Source organism: Pithys albifrons, chromosome 1, assembly GCF_047495875.1.
Source record: "Pithys albifrons albifrons isolate INPA30051 chromosome 1, PitAlb_v1, whole genome shotgun sequence".
Lineage (NCBI taxonomy): Eukaryota > Metazoa > Chordata > Aves > Passeriformes > Thamnophilidae > Pithys > Pithys albifrons.
In genome coordinates, this window is record NC_092458.1 from 117,168,537 (window position 1) to 117,196,045 (window position 27,509).

Here is a 27,509-nt window from a genome sequence, read left to right on the forward strand (position 1 = left end):
CCGCCCTGCTAGCAGCACCATGGGAGAGGGCACTGCTGGAGAAGAGCGAGCAGAGCAAAGGTCCCGGCTTCCCACCCAAGCAGGAGGCTCTCACAGTCCAGGCCATGACCCGGACCCAGCGCAGCTCCTTCAGGACAGGATTGACCATCACCTGCGCTCGCAGGTGCCGGACGGGGCCGCGCGGACGTTCATCGCCCACGTGGCAGGAGCCCTGAGCACGGACTGCAGCCTGCCCGGGCTGCACCTGCCCTGTGCCAAGATGATCTCCAAGACTGGGCTGCTGCTGAAGAGGCTCAAAGAGAGGCAACACAGCCAGGGAGCCTCTGCTCTTGCAGACCAGTGTCTCCAGCAAGGAAAGCTTTTCAAAGACCTGGCCTGGAAGGAATCCGCAGCAAAGGTAGGAGAGATCCTGGTCACTGCTGCAAGTGTCCTTCTGGGCAATGGGCAATGGAAGCAGCAAGCCTCTCTCACCTCCTGATTTGCTTTCCTTTTCTCCCAGAAAAATCCAGTGCGCAGCTACTCTGTAGTTGGCAGTATACTGGTGTTTGTTATCATCATGATCTCCATCATCATCTTCATCCTCATCGTGATGGTGTTACATTTAATACAGGTAAGCCAAAACCTCCTTTGCTAGGTGTCAGTCAAGCCCTGTGGCTGCGGTGCCCAGATGAGGAGCCCCAGGTGCTGCTCCAGGTGCTGGGGAGCACAGGCCATGTTTGTCCACCCCTGGAGCTTGTGGCAGCCTCCACTTGCCCCGGCTCAGCAGCTTCTTGGAGGGGGCTTGTCCTGCCCTCTGTCCAGCTGGGCGTGGCTTTGCTTTGCTCTCCTGCCTTTAGCCTTGCAGCCAGGAGAACTGGAGAGCTCAGGGAATTCAGGTCATTCCAGAGGCAGGGAAAAGTGGCAGACTGGGCAGGGAGGATGGGCTCTGTAAAAACTTGGCTGTTTTCACAAACTGGCACATGTGTAGAACGGGGTGGGTTGGAGGAACAGCCTTTTGGCCTCCCTTGCTTCGCAGAGAAAGACCAGGAAAAACTGTCATGTTACAAGTCTCTGTCCTTCCCCAGACATGCTGCTGCCAACGCCCTGCTGATGCTTCTAAGCCCCAGAGCACTGAGAAGTCCTTTCTGAGAAGGTAATTGCTCCCTGCCCCATGCCACTGCTGTGCCAAGAACCGTCCTCACTCCGAACAGCAACTCCTCCCCAAGCCCCACAGTGGCCCAGGTGCCAGAGACCCACCGGTCTGCGTTGGAAACACATCTCCTTTGGGAGAAAGCAGGAAAGGGGCCCCAGAGCAGGAGCGATGGGCATGGTCATAGTCTCCCATCCCACCCAGTCCTTCTCCACCCTGGCACCTGTGGGGAGCTCTTGGGCTTCTGCTGTGGTCCCACTTTCCAGTCACACTCTCCTCTGGCGATGGCTCTGCCCTATTTCCTGCTGTCCCACTCCTGTCCTCTCCACATGCACTTCCCATGCAGGACTCCCTCCCAGCCGCCCCAGCCAGTGCCATCCCTTCCTTCTGGGACATCTGCCTCAGCCCTCCCTCTGGTAATTTGCCTTGTTGATTTTTTTTCAGATTCTTTGAAAAGCTGCAGTGGGGAGAGAGCGAGAACACGTTCAGCTGTGCATTTGATGAAAAGGCTGACAAACTGGCAGGGGCAGGGAACATGTTCCAGGGCTGCCTCTCTGCCTTCAAGACACCTCTCCAAATCCTGCCATGTATCAGTGCTCTGACAAACAACACAGAGAAGATCCCCACGTTTGAGGAGGTGGTCATGTTCTCCCTGGAAGGGGATGCTGAATGGCTCCCCCAGCCAGCCTGGTGGGTGAAGAGAGGAGACAAGCCAGCAGCTGACACAGCGGAGGAGAAGTGAGTGGCATGGCAGTGATCCCCATACACTTGTTGCCCCACTCTTCCTCTGATCCAGGAGGTGCTGAGGCTTTCCTTGGCTGCTCTTCCCCCTAATTATTTCCTTGTTGTTATTTCACAGCAACCCAGGGAAGGAAGAAGACAGATGGAATGTCACCACCTGAAGATGACATCCCCCAGCCCAGTCACACCCCCATAGGCCCTATAGATCCCATAGGCCCCATAGCCCACATAGCCCCCTTAGCCCCCATAGGCCCCACAACCCCCATAGGTCTCACAGCCCCCATAGGCCCTATAGGTCCCATAGGCCCCACAGTCCCCATAGGTCTCATAGCCCCCATAGGTCCCATAGGCCCTGTAGCCCCCATAGGTCTCATAGCCCCTATAGGCCCCACAGGCCCCACAACCCCCGTAGGTCTCATAGGCCCCATAGGCCCTATAGCCCCCATAGGTCTCATAGGCCCCATAGGCCCTATAGCCCCCATAGGTCTCATAGCCCCCATAGCCCCTATAGGTCCCATAGCCCCTATAGCCCCCATAGGTCTCATAGCCCCCATAGCCCCTATAGGTCCCATAGCCCCCATAGCCCCTATAGGTCCCATAGCCCCCATAGCCCCTATAGGTCCCATAGCCCCCATAGCCCCTATAGGCCCCATAGGCCCCATAGGTCTCATAGCCCCCATAGCCCCTATAGGCCCCATAGGCCCCATAGGTCCCATAGCCCCTATAGGCCCCATAGGTCTCATAGCCCCCATAGGCCCTATAGCTCCCATAGGTCTCATAGCCCCCATAGGTCCTATAGCCCCCATAGACCCTATAGCCCCCATAGGTCTCATAGCCCCCATAGCCCCTATAGGCCCCATAGGCCCCATAGGTCCCATAGCCCCTATAGGCCCCATAGGTCTCATAGCCCCCATAGGCCCTATAGCTCCCATAGGTCTCATAGCCCCCATAGGCCCTATAGCCCCCATAGGTCCTATAGCCCCCATAGGTCTCATAGCCCCATAGGCCCCACAGGCTCCACAGGCCCCACAACCCCCATAGGTCTCATAGTCCCCATAGGCCCTATAGGCCCCATAGGTCTCATAGCCCCCATAGGCCCTATAGGTCCCAGAGGCCCCACAGGCCCCATAGCCCCCATAGGTCTCATAGCCCCCAAAGCCTCTATAGGCCCCATAGGCCCCATAGGTCTCATAGCCCCTATAGCCCCTATAGGTCCCATAGGCCCCACAGTCCCCATAGGTCTCATAACCCCCATAGGCCCTATAGGTCCCATAGGCCCCACAGTCCCCATAGGTCTCATAGCCCCTATAGGTCCCATAGGCCCCACAGTCCCCATAGGTCTCATAGCCCCCATAGGCCCTATAGGTCCCATAGGCCCCACAGTCCCCATAGGTCTCATAGCCCCTATAGGTCCCATAGGCCCCACAGTCCCCATAGGTCTCATAGCCCTCATAGGTCCCATAGTCCCCATAGCCCCCATAGGCCCCACAGGCAGCCCCATAGGTCTCATTGCCCCCCATAGGCCCTATAGGTCCCATAGGCCCCACAGGCCCCATAGCCCCCATAGGTCCCATAGCCCGAGTAGGCCCCTTAGCCCACATTGGCTCCATAGGTTCCATAGCCCCCATAACTCCCATATATCTCACAGCCCCCATAGGTCCCACAGACCCCATAGTCCCCACAGCCCCCATTGCCCCCATAGGCCCCACATCCCTCACAGCTCCAATAGGCCCCATAGACCCCACTGCCCCAGAGCTTTTGTTTTGTTTTTAATAAATAAAGTTTTTAAAATATTGAGAGTGTGGGGCAGTGCTGTGGGAGCCCTGGGGAGCAGCTGGAGGGGAGGCCTGGGCTGGCGTGAGTGTGGCTGTGGGGCTGCCCAGGGGCCAGTGCCAGCTCCAGTGGGGCCAGTGTGGTTGCCACAGGAGGCCTGGGTGGCCACACAGGGCAGTGCCTGGGACTGATGGGACCCTGGGCCACTCCCTTGGGAGCTTCTGTGCTCCAGACACTGGGCACCAGCTGTGTTCCCCTGGGCCTTTGGGGCAGGGAGGAGCCAAAGGATTGGTGTTTAAAATTCCCTGAGCAGATTCCATCTCACCTGGAGGGTGCTCAGTTATGGAACTGCCCTGGTTGGTTGGGTGTCTCTGGAGCTGCAGCGTTTTGACAGAGCTGGGGCAGGTCAGTCCAGAAGCAGCCTGAGCAGGTGAGGCACACGCAGGGTTTGGGGTCCCTGTGAGGCACACGCGGGGTTTGGGGTCCCTGTGAGGGACACACGGGGTTTGGGGTCCCCATAAGACACACACGGGGTTTGGGGTCCCTCGGAAGACACGCAGGGAGCACATCCAGGGCAGGTCTCCATCCCAGGGGAACAGCCCATCTCCTGCCCTTGTTGTGGCAGCATTTCAGGGGACGTGAGAGCTGAGCTGACCTTGGGAGAGAGAGGAGACACTGATAGCAGAGCAGTTCAAGGATTTCAGAAGGCCGAGTGGGAACCCCCTGCTGAAGACGTTCCCTCCCAGTGTCTGCTCTGTGCCTGTGAAGCCCCTTCCCAAAGGAGAGCTGCAAGGACAGGCACAGTCCCCTCCAGCTCTGCTCTCTGAACGGGCTGTGCTGCTGGAAACATGAAATGCCACGCCAGGAGCAGCTTCTGCAGAGGGTGAATGTCCCTGAAACACTGCTTTGTTTTTCGGATGTGGAGATTCCTGAGGACCAGCACTTGCTTGTAATGGTGGTAAGTCAGTGTCTGTTTCTGAAAGAAATGGTAATTCAGTGTCTGTTTCTAAAACAATAATATTTGGCAACTCTGTGTCTGTTTCTAAAACAAATATTTATGAAAGCACATTTTCCCACACGTACTTTTGTACTGGGCAGGAGGATGGCGAACAGGCAAATGGAATCTTGAAGACTTCCTCCAGAATAGGAACTGCTGTAGGTGCTCCCAAGGGTTTGTCTCATCCCCTGTGGCTTGGTTAGTGGCTCAGTCACAGCAGCAGCAAACCTTGTTCCTTTCCCAAAGAATGCTTTGGATGGGAACTGGGGGACACTGTTCCCTTGGCTTCCAGGAGGGCGACATGCAAAGAGTCCTGCCCGGGCAGGGAACTGCGGCAATTACCCCAGGAGAGCTCCGGGGCTTCGTGCCATTCCAGAGGCAGGGAAAGGGGAACTGGGGAGGGAGGTTGGGCTGGCTGGAAACGTGGCTGTGGGCACACATTGCACGTGTACAGAAAGGGCCTTTTGCTGTTAGAAACATAAAAAGACTCGTAAATGAGAAAATGCTGCCGAGTTGCGTTGTGGTCCTCGGGACGTAGAAGCACAGGGCTGTTGGATATGGAGGATTTGGGACTGGGGGCATGGATTTGTGGCACTGGGAGTAGATTTGGGGCTGGAAGGGGCGGATTCGTGATTGGGGAAGCGGATTTGGGGTTTGAGAGTCAATTGGAGGGGCTTTTCCGCCGCATCCCCCGCGGGACCGGAGCGGAGAAGGGGCCGGGCAGGACAAGGGCAGGGCGGGCTCGTGAAGGTCTCGGGGCGGAGAATGGCAGGGGCAGGGCAGGGCTCGGGGCGGTCCCGGCCCGGCCATGGCGGAGCTGGTGCAGTTCCGGGAGCCCTTGGGCAGCGCCCGAACGTTGCTGGTGTGGGGGCTGGAGCCGCAGCCCGACCTAGAGGTGAGCGCGGGGCCGGGTCGGGCTGTGCCCGCAGAGCCGCCCGGGACAGGGCTATGCCCGCAGAGCCGCCCGGGGCAGGGCTGTGCCCGCAGAGCGGGACAGGGCTGTGCCCGCAGAGCCGCCCGGGGCAGGGCTGTGCCCGCAGAGCGGGACAGGGCTGTGCCCGCAGAGCCGCCCGGGGCAGGGCTGTGCCCGCAGAGCGGGACAGGGCTGTGCCCGCAGAGCGGGGCAGGGCTGTGCCCGCAGAGCGGGACAGGGCTGTGCCCGCAGAGCCGCCCGGGGCAGGGCTGGCTGTGCCCGCAGAGCCGCCCGGGGCAGGGCCCGTGTGCCGCCTGTCCCCGCGGGGGCACAGCGGCAGGGACCGGGCTGAGGGTGTGGGTCCGTCTGTCTGGGCACTCCCCTATGCCACACTGCTGAAAACTCCCCTCGGTTTGCTCGGTCTTGTGAGTGCTCCTCTCTCTGCCACAGTTGCCCAGCCTGTGGAGCACCCCTGGACATGTCGAACCCCCTTTTTCCCCTCTGATTTTCCTCAGCATTCCCTGTTCTCGGTGTTCTCCAGCTTTGGGCCACTGTACTCCGTGCGTGCACACCGCAACGCCGCCGTGGCAGGGCCAGGATGCTACGGGGTCATCAAGTTTTACTCGGCCAGAGATGCCAGCAGAGCCCAGCGTGCCTGCCATGGGCACAGCCTGTTCCAGAGAGCTCCCCTGAAGGTACAAGCACAGCAGCCCTTGGCACTGTGACCTCCCATCCACAGTGGCACAGGATCACAATGGTCACATGGAGGGGTCCAGCACAGGCGATGATTGAGGGGCTGGAGCATCTCTCTTGGGGGGAGAGACTGTGGGAGCTGGGCCTGCTTAGTCTCAGTGCCAAGAGGGTAGTGCCAGGTTATTCAGTGGTGCCCAGGGACAGGACGAGGAGCCGTGGCCATAAATTAAAACACAACAAGTTCTCCCTCAACATGAAGGAGAACTTCTTTCCATTGTGGGTGGCAGAGCACTGGAACAGCTTCCAGGGGAGGGCATGGAGTCTCCCTTTCTGGAGACATTCCAAACCCACCTGGTTGTGTTTGTGTGTCACCTGCTCCAAGTGACCCTGCCTTGGAGTAGGTGATCTCCAGAAGTCCCTCCCAACCCTGATAATTCTGTGGCTCTGGGAAATGCTTGATCTCAGTGGTGCAAAAGCTGTCCTGACTTGTGGATGGGTACTGCCACTGTGCTTACAATCCCCCACTGTTGGCTCCCAGGGAGCACTGAAGCAGGAAAATGGCAGCATCCTCCCTTGGAGTAATTAACTGGGCTGGTTCCTGAGTAAAAAACAAATATTTCACACACCTCAGAAGCACACATGCTGTAAAGAATAGGTTACCTAAGGGTGACTCTCCCAGGGCTGTCAGTGGTGTGGCTGGAGTGGGAGCCTCACAGGCAGAGCCTGGCTAAGCAGGGTTCTTCTCTCCTGGGCAGGTTTGTGTTTGCACCAAGCAGAAGGGGTTTCAGCAACAAGGCCGTGCTCTCAGCAGCAACAAATGCCAGGAGTTGGCCAACCACTACCTTGGTTTTAATGGCTGGTCCAGTCGCATCATCACAGTAAGGGGCCCTTTGCATTTATCCATTATCCTTCCCCTCATCCTCCTCTTCATTAGAGTAATTGGTGGAATAAAAAGAGTTGTCCTCAACTCAGCAAATGATAGTCAGCTATGAGAGCTGAGTTTTGGGCCATGAACGGGGGGCATTTGAGAGCCTGGGGGGAGCAGATTGTGATGGGTGAGGGCACTGGCTTGGCTTCTGTCAGTAAAAGTGGGGGTGGGCTGTGATTAAAACAAAGCAGGGTCTGACAGTGCTCTTCATGTGCTGAGAGTGAGATGGCTGAGACTCCCAGAAGATGGGCACTATGAGGTATTTCTAAAATAGGATCAAACCAGCAGATATCCCTCCTCTGTCTCCACCACCTACTTCTGCCTTGGAGTCACAGGCTGTATAGAGAGAAGGTCTGCGGTTTGCAGGCAAGGCCTAAGTGGCCATTAGCCTTCCTATCCCCACCCTCTTTAATCAGAAATAACTGTGCTCTTCCCAACAGCTGCAGAACGTGTCTGGCTTTGATGGTGAGAATGAGGAGCTGGGAAGGACCTCACAGAAGGGATCAGTGAAGTTCCTGTGTGCTCTGGAGGTGACGCTGCCCAGCCACGGGGTCCGCAGCAGGGGAGTTGCCCTGGGCGAGGCAGACGTAGGAACTGGGGAAGGTAGGCCTGGGGGACAGTGGGAGTCTCTCCCAGCAGCTCTTGCAGACACTGCTCAGTTTTGGTTTTGCACAGTTGGTGGGATCCTGAACTTCTCCCCTCCCTGCTTCACACCAGTGTCCTTTTCCTGCCCCCTGTGCTCACCCTCTTGCCTGCAGCATTAGTCATTCCCATCACAGCCACTTCTGGTGTGAAGCTGCCACATGAGTGTGGCCTGGACACCACTCCAGCACCTGCTTCATGTGCAGTGTCCTCTCGAGGTCAGTAACATGCTGCTGCTTGTGTTCAGATCCCCTGGAGTTCCTCATGGCCACTAGAAGAGCTCAGAAGCTTGCAGTGGGGAAAGCTCTGTCTGGGGCCTTTCAGAAGATCCTCCTCATAGTCTTGGGTAAGACCTGGGATTGTGTGAAATATTTGGGCAAATATTAGAATTTCTGTGATCTTTGAAGAGGATTCTTTTTGCTCTGAACCTTTCTTGAGGGAGCCAAATGAAACTTGTGTTGTGGTCTATAGTGATTTAACAGAGAGGTTCCTCCTTGTGAGCTGTGGGAGTGAAAGGACAATCCAACAGGAGGACAGATATTTTTTTGATTAAAAAAGTCATTGAAAGTCCAGATTACAGGAGTCTAAATGGTGGCAGGGAGATGTTTTTAACACTACAGGTGCATGCTGAACAGGGATGTGAGGAAGGTCTGCTTTGTCTCCAGGGGTAACAGGAGCAGGGGTAACTGCAGCACTTTGCAAGTTCCTGTCCTGGCCATTAATGAAGCAAAATTGTCCCATGTTTGAAGTTTAGGGTATGTTGTTGTAACATGGAGTGGTTACTAACCACATCTCTGTCTGTTTATTCTGTTCCAGAAAATGGGAAAGTGGCCGTGGAATATGATTCCTCGCAGGAGGAGCCCACAGACTCCTTAACAGAAGAGGAACTGAAGGGGCTTGTTCAGGTAAAAGCTGTGGATATTGAGCTTTTCCATGAGACCTGTGTGACAGTCTCCTTGGATGCAGCAATTACCTCCACTTAAATCCTGGGAAGTAATTACATCTTGGAATTGTGCATCAGGCTAAGTTTTTAAAACTCCTGGTTATCTTTGTGCAGAAATGCATTTATGATGTAGATGGGACAGGCAAACAAGGCCTGCAGGCTGTGACGGTGCAGCCTGACAGATCTGACACGACACAGTGTCCAGGGCTGCTCTTTGTGCAGTCTGGGGGAGTGAAAAGCCCAGTAAAACCATAGGTGTTGTAGAAGAGCAAGTATGTTCCAGAGAAAGAATTTTACTCTTCATTTCTCTTCCCAGGTAAATGAATTGTCCTTGGAACAGTTTGACTTGGAAGGAGAAGAAGTTTTGTCTGATGTCAGTTTTCATGATGCGCCATGAAATGCCATGTTTGGTTTTCCTCCAAATCCCTAACAGTGAAAGCAATGGACAATAACCCCAGAGTGTCACTAAAATGACGCCCCAAAATATATGCTGGTTTTGGACAGGAAGTGTTTTCCTGGCAACACACTCAGGCCAGCTCTATCTGTAAGGCAGCTTAGCTGCATGGTTATTGTTTAGACAGAATAGCAGATCCCTCAGCCCAGTCACACCGCTGCATCCCAGGACCTGGCACAGGCCCCACAGACCCCACGGACCCCATAGACCCCACAGGCCTCAGAGCATCTCTAAGACCTCATATCCCTCACAGTCCCCACAGCCCCCATCCCCTCACAGCCAGGTGTGTTCCCTTGGGGCCTTTGGAGCAGGGAGGAGCCAAAGGATCGGTGTTTAAAATTCCCTGAGCAGAATCCATCTCACCTGGAGGGTGCTCAGTTATGGAACTGCCCTGGTTGGTTGGGACTCTCTGGAGCTGCAGCATTTTGGCAGAGCTGGGGCAGGTCAGTCCAGGAGCAGCCTGAGCAGGAGGTTTGGGGTTCCTCCCAAGGCCTGCAGGGCTCCATTCTACTACATAGAGGTGTCATTTCACAGTGAATAGAATTGATTGGCTGTGGAACTATTTGGGGACAAAGAGGTTCTTTAGGAGGCACCTTCTAACCCAACTGAGACCAGCCTGTTGTGTCAGGTCAGTAACTGAGTTTTGGGAATCCTTTGTGGGTTTATATTGATAGTAATTTCCACCCTATGACAATCCCTTTAGCCTTAATTCTCTTAGTTTGGTACTTGAAATAAAGTTGTATGAAAGGGCCATGGTCAAATAAGTGCCTTGAAACTTCTCTCTTTCCCTTTCAGTACATTAGCAGGAATGCTCAGTTAAAACAAAGAGACGGCTCTGGAGGAATACATTGGTGTACTGGGATTTAGAGCATTATAATAACCACTTCATATTTTTCCAAATGGGTACAGAATTCGTGGCATGAGTAGGGCCTGTTTAAAATACTGCCTGAGGCAAAGGTTCATTTGCAAGTGCACGGCTTTCAGAGCTCCTTGAAAGCACTGGAGATGGCACCAGCTGTGCCCTCTCAGCCTGTGTTTGCTTCTCAGGATTAAATGTGGCAGGATGGTTTTTCCAGTGAGATCAGTCACCTGGTGTTTCTGGAACATCCCCCTATGCTGCCCCGATCCCCCTACTGAACACAGCAGCTCGGGAGCCCATTAGCCCTTCCAGAAGGAAGGTCCTTCTGCACAGATGCACTGTTGGCTCTTCACATCAGCACTAAAATGAAATCCAAACCACATCTTACCAGGTGACCGAAGGGCTCAAAGTTAGAAATTGCAACTCATATATTTTTAAGCACATTATTAACATCCTCCTGAACTTAAGCAAGTTGCATTTTGTCCTCTCTGGCTTAGCAATGAACTGTTCAAGATGTGTCTTTTCTCCACATGAAGGAACAACATACTGAGACAAACCAAGAGGGAAAATTCAGCCTTAGAAAATGTGGATGATATCTTAGAGGTTTTCAGCAAGAGCCAGGGAGATACCCAAAATATTTTGATTTGTGGCACAGGGAGGGCTGCCTGCAATCCAAACCTCTTTGGTGTCCACAATTAGAAACACTGAAATACAAGGGGAAAAAAGAAATCCTGTACCTTTGCATGGTGGCAAGGGAGACGAGAAAATGGATGAGAGAAGCAGGATCCTGTAAAGCAAAAGACATGATGACTGGGGAGAAGACAGCAAAGAAGGGAAGAATGGCTGTGGATAGGCTTTAGGGGACACCAAGAACAGCCAGAGTAACCCCAACATGACCTAGAGTAACCTCAACATGACCTAGAGTAACCCCAAAATGACCTGGAGTAACCCCAAAATGCTGAATGTTTGACCTAAAGTAACCCCAAACTGCTCGACAGAAAGTGAGTTTGACCCAGAGTAACCCCAATGACCTAAAGTAACCCCAATGACCTGGAGTAACCCCATCATGACCTAGAGTAACCCCAAAATGCTGAATTTTTGACCTAAAGTAACCCCAAACTGCTCGGCAGAAAGTGAGTTTGACCCAGAGTAACCCCAATGACCTAAAGTAACCCCAACGACCTGGAGTAACCCCGACATGACCTAGAATAACCCCAACATGACCTAGAGTAACCCCAACATGACCTAGAATAACCTCAAAATGCTGAATTTTTGACCTAAAGTAACCCCACAGTGCTCGGCAGAAAGTGAGTTTGACCCAGAGTAACCCCAATGACCTAAAGTAACCCCAACGACCTGGAGTAACCCCGACATGACCTAGAGTAACCCCAACATGACCTAGAATAACCTCAAAATGCTGAATTTTTGACCTAAAGTAACCCCACAGTGCTCGGCAGAAAGTGAGTTTGACCCAGAGTAACCCCAATGACCTAAAGTAACCCCAACGACCTGGAGTAACCCCGACATGACCTAGAGTAACCCCAACATGACCTAGAATAACCTCAAAATGCTGAATTTTTGACCTAAAGTAACCCCACAGTGCTCGGCAGAAAGTGAGTTTGACCCAGAGTAACCCCAATGACCTAAAGTAACCCCAACGACCTGGAGTAACCCCGACATGACCTAGAGTAACCCCAACATGACCTAGAATAACCTCAAAATGCTGAATTTTTGACCTAAAGTAACCCCACAGTGCTCGGCAGAAAGTGAGTTTGACCCAGAGTAACCCCAATGACCTAAAGTAACCCCAACGACCTGGAGTAACCCCGACATGACCTAGAGTAACCCCAACATGACCTAGAATAACCTCAAAATGCTGAATTTTTGACCTAAAGTAACCCCACAGTGCTCGGCAGAAAGTGAGTTTGACCCAGAGTAACCCCAATGACCTAAAGTAACCCCAACGACCTGGAGTAACCCCGACATGACCTAGAGTAACCCCAACATGACCTAGAATAACCTCAAAATGCTGAATTTTTGACCTAAAGTAACCCCACAGTGCTCGGCAGAAAGTGAGTTTGACCCAGAGTAACCCCAATGACCTAAAGTAACCCCAACGACCTGGAGTAACCCCGACATGACCTAGAGTAACCCCAAAATGCTGAATTTTTGACCTAAAGTAACCCCAAACTGCTCAGCAGAAAGTGAGTTTGACCCAGAGTGAGCCCTGTTGCCCAATGCCCAGATTCCTGTGGAAATAGACACTCAGAAACAATACTAATGGAGAAAAGTAGATGGTATACCTTTATTGAAAGCTTTCAAGGTGCACACCAGAAGGTCTGTGACACACATGCCAGACATGCACTCAGACCTGCACCCCTGTGACCAGGCATGTCACGGCTTTCATAACTTCTTCAGAAATTTACATTTGAGATATCGATAACCAATCATGAACTTCATTTCCCTCTGTGCCCCACCCATAGGGGTCCTCAGAACTGCCCTTTGGAGATCTTCCAGGACCTCCAGGCCTTCTTGTTGTGTTTTGTCTTCACACTGTCTACAGGTGGTTTCTCACAAACACCATGGCCTTGGCAGGGCATGAGAAAGCTCACGAATCTGTGAGAAAGAGCTTTGGTAACTCACCTAAGATGTGAACAACCCAGGAGAATCTATGTAAGTTATTTAATCTCAAAAATCTACAAAGTATACTAAAATCTTTAGGCATCATCTTCCCCCTTTAGAGACTCGACAAAACTTATATTTTGCCCAGTCTCTACTACTTAACTTATTTAACTCTATACCATAAACAACAACAATTGCATCAAATTATACAGCTAGCTATTATGCAAAACAGGGATGATAAACATAACTAATATAAACACTTGTTATATCTAGGTCCAGTTTGGTAACCATGAAGTAGATTTGGAGTAGTAAGTCCAGGAAACATGCTATGCAAAAACCAATCCATTTTGTTGCCCAAGATGACATCAAGTTGTTAATCTTCTAAGTGCTCCTGGAGTGTCAACCACAGGTGTTCACCTCTGTCTCCTTGACTGTGTTGTAATTAACAATACTTGAGATGACTTTTTCTAGTTACCATGCAGGGGTTAGTGCCCCACCAGTCAACACAAACTCAGTCCTCAAGCTGGAATTGATGAACAGGAGTGTCCATTCTTATCAGTCTGGATAACAGGACGAATCTCTGGAGTTCCTGCAAGGCACAATCTAAACCATTTAATAATTTTTCAAACCAATTTTCTCTTATGTGAACATGAGATATCATTGGAACTTATGTTGTCTCTCCGTCTTAGCTATGAGCAGGGCCTGAACTCATAACATAGGTGTCTCTTGACAGATTTTACCTACTTGTGTTTTAGGAGTACTATTCATACTTCACTATTCATTTAAGGTCTATAAAGGAGTGTGCAATTTTGCAAATCCCAGGCAATTTTCAAAGGGATCTCGAATTTCAGAATTCTTGCATTATGACTATCTAAGAGGGATTCAGCTTTTATAAGATGAAGTGGTTGACTGCCAGTCACAAATTTATGGGCCAGTCAGGAGCTTACCAGAAGCAGGTTGTGTCTGGTGTTTGGTGCAACATCAAACGACACCCTGGCACTAACAATTGCTCTATACAGTGTGCTTGCATTCTCCAAACAGATTCCAGGCCCAACTGGGGACAGGCTATCCTGCCACAGTCTGTCCCTGACTGCAGTCAATCCCCTTCAACTCACAGAGTGGCTGTGCAGGAACCTCTTGGTATAAAAGCATCTTCATTAATACCAAATTGTATATGTGCATGATACCATGTTAAACCAGTCAGCATCAAATTACCTACTAACAGTGGCATCTTTGCATTAGCCATACTTAGGTCTTTAAAAGACTGTTCTGTCTATTCTGCTGAAAGAAATTCAGGAGACATAAGAGCATGAAGAAAGTATCCAGAACATGATTGAAATTCACTTAACATTAAAACAAGGTACAAGTTAGACATTTAAACAACTTAAACAAACAAACCATCAAGCTATTGATGTTACCAGTTCATCTTAAAGATTGCAGGCTAGATGTGAGTCAGTGTCCATGAGAGGGTCCACAAAATCAATTCCTCAGCTGCAGTGCTGTAAACCACCTACCTCCTTGCTTTTAACACAGGACTCTTCTGTGAGGCTTCTGTGGGCTTACACACTGTAACACCAGATGACAAAACATTTTAGAGACAAATTCAAAATAGACAAACTTGATCTCACAATCATATGAAATTTTGTGTGGACTCCTGTCTTGGGTTGAGCTGGCAAAATGCCAACTGCCCAACACAGAGTCAGAGCTTCCCTCCCCCCTGCTGAGAAAAGGGAGAAAAGGAAAAAACTCCAAACTATGTTTATGCTTAAACTAACTATATATATTTATACAGAAAAGAGAAAATTAAGAGGAACTACAATATAACACACACTTACCCAAGTTAGAAATAACAAGAAACAACTCCCCACTCCCCATCACAAACAGAGTCTATCACTCTAGATCCATAAGCACCCTAAAAGACACTCAGCAAGAAACAGAAAGTATAACAACAAAATATTTCTACTTCCCTGAATTCAAACAAAATGCAGGTAGTGGCACCAGCAGCAGGGCCCAGACAGCAAGAACAGCAGCTGCGTGTCCTGCCTCTACTTCAGCCACGATGGAACTGAGTGAACACCTCCCACTGCTGTATTCACATCTCAGGTTTGCGTCATCTGGTGTGAAATATTTCTGTGGTTAGTCAGGTGATACCTGTCCCTCCTAATCTATGTAGATTCTCTAAGCCTGCTAATTTGAGGCCTGGCTAAAACTACCACAACTCCCAAACTAGATCCACATAAATCTCTTTCACAAGCTGCAGCAATCAGAGAGAAGACTTGGATATTCTTCACAATGCTCGCACAATGCTACAAAACTACTGGAACAAAACATATTCAGAAATATGAATATTGCAAAACAACCAATGTAACAAAACAATATGAGTTTTCAATTCTATTGCCATATCATCTTCCTTATGAACCACTGTCTTATTTGAGGGAAAAAACCAAAATGTTTACCAAAAAGCAGAGGAGACGATTCCTCCACAATAATCACGTGATTCCTCCACAATAATCACGTCACTCTTTATTAAATTTAAGGAAAAGGACCTTTAATTAGAAAATGGATATAAGAAGGATAACTGTTCTTAACTACTCTCTCTCTCTCTATATATATATATAGATATAGATATATAGGTACAGATATAACTGTAAACAGACCGGAGCTAATTACTCCCCAACACCAAAAGTAAAACCAAAAGAGAACAACCCCCAAACTGTAGGTTCCTCCTGGAGCAGTTCTATTATGGACAGTGTCAGTGTCACACCTCGGCTGGTTGCGAGGTGAATTCTCAGTCTTTTCCCAGAGAGGCAGAGATAAGGGATGAACTCACGTGGACTCTCCCTCCCTCTCTCTCTCCTTGTCCTCTGTTCCAAACAAAGAAGGAAAAAGCTGGGAGTGGAGGAAATGGTGATAATTCCCAGGAATCTCCTTGCAGTCCAAATTGACCCCAGGAAGAGGCAATGAAAAAGGTCTGCAGTGTTCTGAAGCAGCTGTCTCTCCTCTCTTCTCTCTCTCCCTGAAGCTCAGGGTGCCCAGAGATGGAGGGGGAAAAGCAAAGAGCAGAGCCAGAAAAAAAAAGAGCTCTCACCAGCAAGCAGTGGCTCCTTTTCTGCAGCTGCCCAAAAGAAAACCCCCCAAAAAGTCAAACCAGCACACACAGAACAAAGAAGGAAAAACTTCTTCACACCCCCAGGTGCTGGGGTTCTGTTTTCTCACCTCCACCCCACCACTAAGCTTGAATCTGAAAGTCATGGCTATCTTTTGTCCTCAGTCCTGGCACTCCAAGCCTAAACCTTTTATGTTGGTATGGTGAGAAAAATTCTCTGAGGGGGCTCCTTCCAACACCACCTTCCTGTGTTTGAACCTTTAACAACCACCTGTAAAAGGAAAACTTAATTCCATTCAGACTTGTCTGTAAGAGACTAATCAAACTTATCAATCTAAACAATAAAACCTAGAAGATAATGAAAGACAACTGAAATACAATAATCAATATTATTCAAATTAGATTAGCCAGCCATCCTTTTGGAGTTTTTTCAGTTCAGATACAATGATCTTTATCAGATCTGATCATGCTGTTTAAATGTCTTACCCCAATTTGGATTCCAATTCAAAGCCTGATGTTTATATACCACCTGTGGAAGTTACAGGCTGATCTAGAGCTATTCAATTTTGTCAGAGTACTTTGGAGGGTTGGCAATTTTGTTTCACAATAATTCTTACTGTGACAGGAGCTTTCTTTATTTTTCTTTAAGTGTTTCGAACCACATTTGCTATTATAATCAAGGCCCTTCAGGATGATTGACTGATCCAGGTACAATTCTGCAAACACAAAGAATAGATCACTTAATATTATTCATTTTTGATTTAATTCAATCTTATTTATGTGATCTTACTGCTTTGTTTTTCTTTTTCAAGTCCTGTTTACTCAGGAATTCTTATCGCAGTCCAAAACTTCCTGTCTTGGCATATCAGATGTTAAAGCCTCTTGTCTTGATCACCATATTTGCAGCTGTAAATGCGTGTTCTGTCACTCATTTACCCTCTTGCACGAAGTTGTTTTCATTTATATGTTGCTCTCAGTCTCAGTTTTCCATTAACACATCCCTCCCTCTAGTCCAGTCTGTTTGCTGCGAACAGTCCTGTTCTAACAGCAGATTGTTGGCTCACGTGAAGGACAAAAGATTCAAGAACCACACACTTCCTCAGTGCTGCTCAAAACCATGTGTGGTTATCAAACTTTGCGGGAAGGTGTTTAACAAGTATGGAGCAGAGGATCACAGAATCATAAAATCGACTGGGTTGGAAAAGACCTCCGAGATCATCAAGTCCAACCCTTGGTCCAACTCCAGTCCCTTTACCAGATCATGGCACTCAGTGCCACGGCCAAGCTCAGCTGAAAAACCTCCAGGGATGGGGAATCCACCCCCTCTCTGGGCAGCCCATTCCAATGCCTGAGCACTCTCTCTGCAAAGAATTTTTTCCTGATCTCCAACTTCAATTTCCCCTGGCAGAGCTTGAGCCCATCGTGCCCCCTTGTCCTATTGCTGAGTGCCTGGGAGAAGAGACCAACCCCCACCTGGCCAGAACTTCCCTTCAGGATGCTGGAGGATTTCTGACAGCCATTGCTCTCTTCTCTGCACCAGTTTAACACTGGTCCCAACAGTCCCAGAGCACAGGCACCAACACAGAAAGTCTTTTGCTTCGCTTTCCCAAACCAAACCTACAAGAAAGGCTTCTGATGCAGCATTAATAAGCAAACCTCAAACCTCCACAAGCATCCCCCAGTACAACACACAGACTAGTCCTTCTCACAACTGGCACACTTGTTTTTTGTCTCTGCCTTGGTCTTCCAAAGAAGAGGCTTATTATTCTCTCCAAAGGTGGGAATAAGGAAACACAGACAAAACCCTTTTACTTCAATATAAGATTCAGTTCACTGTATACCAATTATTAAAAGACAGATGGTATTTGTTATCACAGCAAATTAAACAGGATTAAAGCTCACAGCATTAAAGCTCCTAAAAGTTCCTTTCTCTTAAATCCAAACTTTCTTAAATTTATCTGTAATTAAACCTTAAGTTAGTGTTCTAGCATTTATCTAAGTTGGAGTTACACTTTTCCTCCACGTAGCCTGTGACATAACAACGTAGTAACAAAACTGTTTCAACCTTCCGCCGTCCCCCCTTTCCCACATGGCCAAGTGGCAGCATCAGTGAGGGTGAGGGAACCATAGCAACGAAGATGGGGAACACCCCTGCCCAACCACCCCCCTTTCCGGGAATTGCTGACACTGCTCTCTCCAGGATTCTAGACCAGAACCAGCCCTGCAGCTGAGCGGTGCTCACGCAAAGCCTCTGCCCCAATCACCGGGAACACCGGGGCCGGTCTCGCCACCGCCCAGCCATGAACGGGAGAAGGAGAGGCAGGAGAGATACCGTAATTCTCTGTCCCTCGGCTCTCTGCCATCCCAGCGCTGCCCGCCGCGGTCCCGCTGTCGGTCGGAGCCGCTGTTCCCCTGCACAGGAGGAGCTGGTGCCGGGCAGGGGCGGTGCTGGCCATCCCTGTCCCACCTGTGTCGGTCTCGGTGCCACCCCTGTCCCACCTGTGTCGGTCTCGGTGCCGGCCACGCCGCCCTCCTTCGCTATGGGAGGGGCTGTGCCCGCACCGGGGACGGTATCACCAGTGGCGCTGGTGACGAGGACAAGGTCTGTGGCCGCAGCAGCCCCCGGGACAGTACCCAAGTTAGGGCAGGGGCTGTCTCGGCTGCCTCGGGGGTGGTGCCGCTGGTGAAGGAGGTGGCTCCTGCCGCCTCAGCTCCACCCACATCCCCTGCAGTCCCTGTTCTATCCCCCGCCACCTCCGTGCCATTCCCCCCCCCCCCCCCCCCCCCCCCGGCTCCCTGGCCGGGAGAAGGGACAGGGAATATTTCCTTATGCATATGCAACACCAGAACTCTCAGTTCTGTGGGTGTTTTCTTAGACTCACTGTCCCTTTCCAAATCTGGACCCTCCAACAAAAGGAGAAATAATTCTGCATACCTGATCTCCCTGCACCTTTCTTCTTTTCGTAAGAACGACAGGAGCTGTGTAACTATTTCAATTTGTAAAGCTCCATGCTCTGGCCAAACTCCTCCTCTTACCTTAGTGTAGGCTGGCCAGTGAAGACTGCTTAGTCTAAATAGCTCTCACTTGTTAAGTTCCATTTCTGGGCCAGCAAGATAGTTCCGGTGTTTTAATATTACCCCAAGATGTGAATCTTTAGGGATCCCTTGATTTGACTGCCACGATTCCGTATTTCAAATGGAAAACAATAACACAGCAGCACCACATACTCCACTGGAGAGGAGGAGAGGCTTCCTTCCCTCCTGCTCCCTTTCCAGCTCCATGTAACCACTTTATAGTTGCTCTGAGAGGTACACACTTGTCTTTGTGAATGGAGTGGCTTGGGGAAACTCCAGGTTTGGGCTCCTACCAAAACCTACTGGGCCAGATGCAAATTGGACAGTTGCCACTTTTGCCAATTACAGCGCGAATCACAAGATAAGAACAGTATGCAGATACAGAAACAAGGGAAAGAACAGAATTCACAAAGCAACTTGAGGCTCTTCGCCCTCAACTTTAGATCAGGGATAAACAAACAATTTTTGCCCAACTCAGCTGCCCGATCTGCCCCTCGAGGACCTGCTCTGTCTGCACAGATTTCCAAGAGCTAGCTAAAACCTTAATAGGTTGAAAACTTTTCTCTTACCTCCCGCACAAGTCATGAGTCCTTGAAGTTGCAGCCATGTACGCTTCCAGTCAATACAAATGAGTTCTCTTTGAAGTGCCAGCCGAAGAATCCCTTTTAATGGAAGTTTCTTTATCGAGAGAAGCCAACTTGTCAACTCTGATTTCCTGGCCGATGCACAAAACTGTTGCCTGATGCCCAAATTCCTCTGGAAATAGACACTCAGAAACAATATTAATGGAGAAAGGTAGATGGTATATCTTTAGTGAAAGCTTTCAAGGTGCACACCAGAAGGTCTGCAACACACATGCACCGGCCCACATGTGTACACAGACCTGCACACAGACCTGCACACTGACATGCACACAGACAGGCACACAGACAGGCACACAGACACGCACACAGACACGCACACAGACATGCACACAGACATGCACACAGACAGGCACACAGACATGTACACTGACAGGCACACAGACAGGCACACAGACAGGCACACAGACATGCATGCACACAGACAGGCACACAGACAGGCACACAGACAGGCACACAGACATGTGTACAGACATGCACACAGACATGCACACAGACATGCATGCACACAGACAGGCACACAGACAGGCACACAGACATGCACACAGACATGCATGCACACAGACAGGCACACAGACATGCACACAGACACGCACACAGACATGCACACAGACATGCATGCACACAGACAGGCACACAGACATGCACACAGACACGCACACAGACACGCACACAGACATGCATGCACACAGACAGGCACACAGACATGCACACAGACATGCATGCACACAGACAGGCACACAGACATGCACACAGACACGCACACAGACACGCACACAGACATGCATGCACACAGACAGGCACACAGACATGCACACAGACATGCATGCACACAGACAGGCACGCACACAGACAGGCACACAGACACGCACACAGACACGCACACAGACATGCATGCACACAGACAGGCACACAGACATGCACACAGACAGGCACGCACACAGACAGGCACACAGACACGCACACAGACACGCACACAGACATGCACATAGACACGCACACAGACAGGCACACAGACAGGCACACACATAGGCACACAGACATGCACACAGACATGCACACAGACAGGCACACACACAGGCACACAGACAGGCACACAGACAGGCACACAGACATGTGTACAGACATGCACACACACACGCACACAGACAGGCACACAGACAGGCACACAGGCACACAGTCATGCACCCCATGACCAGGGATGTCACGGCTTTCATAACTTCTTCAGAAATTAACATATGAGATATCGATAACCAACCATGAACTTCATTTCCCTCTGTGCCCCACCCATAGGGGTCCTCAGAACTGCCCTTTGGAGATCTTCCAGGACCTCCAGGCCTTCTTGTTGTGTTTTGTCTTCACACTGTCTACAGGTGGTTTCTCACAAACACCATGGCCTTGGCAGGGCATGAGAAAGCTCACGAATCTGTGAGAAAGAGCTTTGGTAACTCACCTAAGATGTGAACAACCCAGGAGAATCTATGTAAGTTATTTAATCTCAAAAATCTACAAAATATACTAACATCCTTAGGCTTCAGATGTTTTGGGTCGTTCTGGTGGTCCATCTCCATGCTGCTTAGCCCTGAGACAAAGGCCACCAGTGCATATTGTGATGGCTCATGAGTGTTCTGCTTTGACTGGCATAGAGACAATTTTCTTCTTAGCCTCTTGATTTTTCCACTGTAGGACAAGATAAATGTGGGTCCTTTCCTTTCTCTTCTAATCAAGACCCCAAACAAAAGCATCTTCTCAGCTATTTCAGCTTTCCCCTTCCCCTGAAACTTGTGGCTTATCTTGCAGCAAAATACCATGTGGGAATAATACCTTCCAGCCCGTCCCTGTTCCATTACCTCAACATGGAAAAGCCATTTCAGGATGGTGATTTCATTATACATCTTGGATGGGGGATAAATTATTAAAGCAGAGTCATAAAACATGAAAGACATTTTACACAGGGAAGGAGTCCTGACAGTAACCTAGATATGTCACAAACATTGACTGCCACCAAATAGGCAAACCTGCCCCTTGCCAGAGCAAAGAGGGGTAAACTATGAAAGATGCATGAGGGGAGAGGGAGAAATGAAGTGAGTGGAATGACAGAGTGGGAGACAAGCACACCAAGGGAAAGGAAACAAAAAAGACAATGGAGGAAAGGGGGAGTGAATGGGGGTTAAAGAATTCAGGTCAGGATTTATAACAGCCTGGAGGAAACAAGGGAGCATAAGTCATCTAGAAACCACTGCTGGGGGGAGGAACCAGCCCAACGGGTTATTCCCAGTGTTAGAATTGCTGTTGGATGTTCTGTGCCATTTGGACAGACCTTGGCTGGTGTAAATCAGCAAGGAGTTGTGGCATTTATACCTTCTGAGGATGTAACCCATAAACCAGAAGGGCAGACTCAACAATTCCTGCACTTTTGGCCACTTTACACCACAGATGCTGTTGGCCTCAAATCCTAAGGAATCCCTCTGTTCTGCCCTGGTCTGGGATGGATGTGTTTGGGAGCTCTTCCCACCCACTGAGCTCCTCCAGTGCTGCCTCATTAAATGGAAATACCCCCTCAGATAAGGAGCTTTGCACCATTAATCCCTGTCCCTGCTCTCAGTGCGGCTGGTGGGCAAAGCATCTCCTGGGAACTTTACACATCTCCTCACCCATGGGCAATGTTTTCCATGAAAAATCAGCACATGTCCTTAGAGCCCTAAGATCTGGGACCTACCAAGGGTGAAACCCAGCCTGAGACACACTCCTGAGCACTTTCTTCTCCTTTAGTTTCCAGTACTGCTGCTCCTCTTCTCTAGGCACCAGTGTTACCACCCAGCTCCTGGAGGGGGGAACAGAGAACTTTGCCTCCTGCCTTGATTTCCCTCCATTGTATTAATTTATCATTTCCTTGCTCTAAACTTCTGTTCTGCTCTGTTGCTCCTATTCCAGCCCTGGTTTTTCTTGCTTGGGAGATTCCCTCCTCTCCCTCAGCCTTACATATTTGCTCCTGACAGAAAGCACCACTGGGGCTGGAAGGATGTGCCACGTACAGCACAGATAAAAGCAGGCATGCAAAATTCAGCAGCATGGAATTAAGCTTGCTGGTGGGAGGATAATTCCTATTAATCACATCAATTACAGTAATACCTCAGGATAAGACCAAGATTTTTGTGCAGAGCACAAAATTAGGGAAACTTTCAGCTGCAAAGACTTTGCAATCTTAAAAAGAAAAGCATGGCAGGAAATTGTCTGGGCAGTGAACTAACTCGATTATTTCTGAGAGTAGGAGGAACCTGAGTAGGGCATATTATGTGGGGAAAAAAGCTAAATGGAAGAAGAAATGGAAGGAAGCAGGAGGTTGAGGATAGCAGCTGCCACAAGGGGAGGGGGAGAGGAATATTAGCAATGGAAACAGAATCTGCCAGAACACAGAAAAGGTTGGTTTTTCTTAACAAACAGTATATTCCAGCTTGTGGCAAAAGGAAAATGTTGAGGTGAGAAGAAGGTGATGCTGGGCTGATCCCACAGCAGGGGAGGGAGGAGGGCATTCTGCCCCTCAGGTGAGCCCCCTCACCCTGCAGAGCTGCCCCAGCCCTGGGCAACAACAGCACAAGGACATGGAGCTGCTGGAGAGTCCAGAGGAGGCCCCAGAGATGCCCCAGGGCTGGAGCCCCTTTGGACTGGGAGAGCTAGGGGGGGTGGGGTGGGGTGTCACCTGGAGAGGAGAAGGGTCTGGAGAGACCCGAGAGCCCCTTGCAGTGCCTAAAGGGGCTCCAGGAGAGCTGGAGAGGGACTGGGGACAAAGGGATGGAGGGACAGGACACAGGGAATGTCTTCTCACTGCAGGCAACCAATATCTAGTGTTGGAGCTTTGGTCTGGTCTCCTCTCTAATAATGGTATAATCATGGTAATTATATAAAAAAGTTAATTACTTAATCATGTGTAACAAGGACCCTTCAGCTACCGAGCAAGGCAATTATTCATAGACGTGTAATCTCCAGCCCTTTGTACTGAATATTTCATTAGCTACTATTCACATCTTCTCAGAGGTGCTTTGCAATTGTTCAGTGACTGGATTTACTCCAATTTCCTCTTGCCTTGTGCAAACTACATTGTGGCAAATATTCCTCTGCATTTCATCCCTTTAATGAGGGATGCCACATGCATCCTTTACAGTCATAGGATCATTACAGTTGGAAGGGACCTTCAAGATAATTGAGTCCAACCTCACAGACACAGAGAGCCTCATCCAGAAAATATGGGCATACAGAACAACCAACCCTGGGCCAGCTGAACTCTTCCTACAACATTTCCAGTTAGTGCTTCACAATTTTTGAGTTAAACATTTGTTATAAAATATGCTGAGAAGAAACACTAATTTGCCAGCAAGTTTTGGTGTCTTGTCCAGCATCTGGTAAGGGACTAGAGCACCTTCCCTGTAAGACAGGCTGGAAGAGCTGGGGCTTTCAAGCCTGGAAAAGAGAAGGTTGTGTGGAGACCTCACAGCACCTTCCAGTATCTGAAGGGGCTACAGGGAAGCTGGAGAGGGACTGTTCATCAGGAACTGCAGTGAGAGGACAAGGGGCAGTGAGTGCAGACTGAGTCTATTTAGATTAGATACTGGCAAGAGACCACTGAACCCAGTGCTGTTTCACAGGAATAAAGGGAGAACTGAACCCATTTGAATTTCTGACTTTACTGTACATAAACCAAGGCACAGACATGCTAAGTGCATCACACAGACCCTGGTGACATAACCCCTCAGTGCTGGAGAGACAAGAGAAGCCATCATTCAGCTCTGCTCATCAGCTTTATTGGGTGCCACCAGGCCATACACGTTTCATGCAGACTACACGTTTGCTCCAGCAGCCGCTCAGAAGGGACTTCCACCTTCATGTGGGTTGCTCCTGCACTAAGGTACTTGGCTCTTGCTCTGTAGCACCAGTGTGTTTTTCAGAGGTCCTGGAAGCAGAGAAAGAGTATCATTGCAAAGCTGTCAGAGCAATCAGCAGCACATGACAACAAACTGCCACCCCAGGGCTGGAATGTGCCCTGTGGCCCTGCAGTGCCCCCCAAGCACATGTTTGCTATGTCCTCAGGCTGCTGCTGAGTCTGGTCCTGGTTCCTGAAAGGAACTGCTTCAAAACCCATGGATGTCCACAAAACTGGGAGGCTCTAGAGTTTGAGCAGCCCTTGGCTCAGCTGTGACCAGGATCATGCCCACCATCAGTTACAAAAAATGGTTGCCAATTGATTATAACCTGCAAGGAAAAGCACCTTGCTGTCCAAGTGTCTCCCAAAGAAGCTGCTCATTTCCCTCAGGTGGGTGGTAAAAGCCCCATCCCAGGGGACCTGAGCTCTTATGCTGCTCAGCAAGGACCTGGCCCCTGCTCAAACAACCTAGGCAGGAAAACAAGCCCAGCTTACATAGGCTAACCCCACTCTGAGAGCACCCCTCCTCTTCCATGCCCCCAGGAGACACCAGGAGGTGAGGATTGCTGCATCCAGGCGTTGGATGCCTGCTAGGATCAGCTCTGGAGCCAGCTCTGGTCCTGAGCTACCACATGCTGGAGGGAAGTCTGGGTCCTGTGGAAGCACAGAGGGAGGAATGGGGAAGGAAAAACCTGCAGGGAACAAGGGAATCAATCTTCATTAGGAAAGAGAAGGAGGAACTCCAGGGATGAGGAGAGAGGTGTGATGGATGGGGAGGGATCTGTGAGGCAGCAGAAAGGCAGAAAGCAGATGGAGAGGCAAGAGAAAAGTGCTTTGCTTTAAAATGGGCAGTTTTACACAGTGATTGCATGAAGGGACTGTGGAGACCGCTGTCCATCCCCCAGCCTGACATTGTCTTTGTGCAGGGAATGGCTCCAGGTTAGAGCAGGGAAGGAGGTGCTGACACCACAGTCAGGAGAGCAGTGGCTGGTGGCAACCTCCTTGGGCCATGGAACCAGTCCAACCCAAACACAGAGTCCAACCACCCCTGCAGGAGAGGCACATGGGGCAGGACCATGCCCCAGTCCCAGCACCATCCCTTGGCTTCCTTTTTGTTGGCATTGAATACAGACAATTGTGTGATTGTCCATCCCAGTAAAGCTCATTCCAAGCCTGCTTTAAACTGGCAGGAGTGGGAAGGGGAGGCAATTACACTATATTCTCCAGGGACACCAGGGGATGCACAGCAGGGAAGAGCCTTGGCTGCTCTCTGCAGGGCTGCACAGCCAGGTCTGGCCCCGGGTACCAGCCTTGGGAGGAGGGAGCTGGGAGGGCAATGCAGAATTCCAGCCTTGCTCTGCCCCTCTGCGAGCAGAGGGGTTGCTGCCATTGCACAGCTTGGGTCAGACCTGGAAATGAGCACCAGTTTGGGGCCAGCAAAGTCTGAAGGAGGAGAAAGTGCCTGGCTGTGCAATATGTGGGTGAGCAACAAGGAGCTCAGCCCTTTAGAGTTCAAACCAACATCCACCTGCAAGAAGTACAGAGAGAAGACCTTACAGAGCTCTTCTGGCACAAATCTAATCTCAGAAGTCTTCAGTGGACCCCCAAGGTCAGCTGGGGACCTCAGCAGCACATCTAGTCCTGGGCTGGGATGCAAGAAGCAGATGTTCAGGGCACCTTCTGAGCCACAAGAAGCCTCTGGGCATCCATCCCTGCAACATGCCAAGCCAGCTTCTGCTGCTTCCCCTGAGAGGTGCATCTGCTTGGACTTCCACCAGCATACTTGTGCCCACTGTTCCACAGCAGTGACATTCCTTTACCATCAGCTGCTTCTGCTTTGGGCTACAAGAGGAGCTCTCCTTCATCCTCCTCGCCTGCTGCATTTGTTGAGCCACCTGGCAGCACAGGGCACCTCTGCAGGAAGCTGGAGAAGGGCCAGCCTCTATCAGGTGCACCAGAATGGAAGGGACAGAAGGTCAAGCAGTGCTGAGCGTGCTGGGCTCCTACATTGCTACCAAAGCTTGTTCCTGTGGCTGCAAAAAAGAGAAACAAAGGTACCAGAGGACAAAAGCAGAGTCATCCCAAAAGACCACAGAGAGACACAGCAGTGAGGCCAACTGCTCGAGTGGTCATAGGCACAGACACACAATGCACCTGCAGACACATCCAGTGAAGCCACACCAAGAAAGGAGAGAGAGAAGGGGCAGTCGGTGGGTGAGGCATCATTTATTCCAAGCAGTGAGTGAGCTCACACAGTACAGGCAGAGAGAAAGGCTTACAGTCTGAGACACACAGACAGGAGACAGTAACTGGGGGGGACAGGAAAGACGGGGCTCCTGGTGGAACTGGGAATTCAGGATGACATGGAGGGGAAATGTGGGAGAAAGCGAAGGGTTGGAGAAGCAGCTGTGGGACAGGCAGGGAAGAGCTGGCAGGGAGGATGGAGGGAAAATGAAGGCAAGAAGGAACAGCAGCATGGTGGGCAAGTGGGTCTGGCAGGGGGTGAGGGCATTGCAGACTGCAAGGGCAGGAGCCAACAGGGATGTCTGATCAGCAATGGAACCTGGGGAGAGGGGAGGGAGCAGAGCAAGGACATGCACTGTCCTGTGGCTCCAAAGCATGACCTGTGCCATTAAGTTACAAGTGCCTTGCTGGCTTGTGTCCCTGCTGATAAATCATAGAATCGACTGGGTTAGAAAAGACCTCATAGGAACTGAGGCAAATATCACCTGTGCTCCTGTCCCATAAACTGACCGACCCAGTGCTTTAAAGTCTTTTTTAATCATCCTAGCACTTCTTCCATTAATGTCCTCACTGCCAGCTTGGAATACTAACAGGTGATAATAGCCTGAGGACTGAATTAGCTCAGGAAGCCTCCTACCAATATCCCTCACACTGGCCCCTGGAAGGCAATAGACCTCTCTGTGGGATGGGTCTGGGCAACATACAGGGCTCTCTGTTCCCCTCGGAAGGGAGTCACTGACTACAACCACCCTTCTTTTTACCCTTATAGCTGCAGTTGTAATCTGTCTTGTAGATGGTGTCGAGCCAGGAGGCTCTCCAGACAAATCTTCT

General features: G+C 50.3%; 2 protein-coding genes and 1 long non-coding RNA gene across 3 annotated transcripts; 1 reads left to right on the forward strand and 2 right to left on the reverse strand.

The window, feature by feature from the left end:
- Positions 1-2,107: 2,107 nt before the first annotated feature.
- LOC139678187 (shematrin-like protein 1) lies at positions 2,108-3,444 on the reverse strand. Its single transcript, XM_071568837.1, has 2 exons — positions 2,825-3,444; positions 2,108-2,753 (listed from the first exon to the last, which is right to left on the reverse strand). Exons 1-2 carry the CDS (start codon positions 3,442-3,444, stop codon positions 2,108-2,110), a joined length of 1,266 nt encoding a protein of 421 aa, XP_071424938.1.
- Positions 3,445-5,427: 1,983 nt separating this feature from the next.
- On the forward strand, positions 5,428-9,968 carry RDM1 (RAD52 motif containing 1). Its single transcript, XM_071573309.1, has 7 exons — positions 5,428-5,535; positions 6,069-6,248; positions 7,002-7,124; positions 7,615-7,777; positions 8,064-8,162; positions 8,633-8,721; positions 9,076-9,968. Exons 1-7 carry the CDS (start codon positions 5,449-5,451, stop codon positions 9,154-9,156), a joined length of 822 nt encoding a protein of 273 aa, XP_071429410.1. The 5' UTR covers positions 5,428-5,448; the 3' UTR covers positions 9,157-9,968.
- Positions 9,969-12,356: 2,388 nt separating this feature from the next.
- LOC139680579 (uncharacterized) lies at positions 12,357-18,453 on the reverse strand. Its single transcript, XR_011699376.1, has 3 exons — positions 18,133-18,453; positions 15,459-16,516; positions 12,357-14,808 (listed from the first exon to the last, which is right to left on the reverse strand). It is a non-coding gene; the product is annotated as an uncharacterized lncRNA (long non-coding RNA).
- Between the last annotated feature and the right edge of the window lie 9,056 nt (positions 18,454-27,509).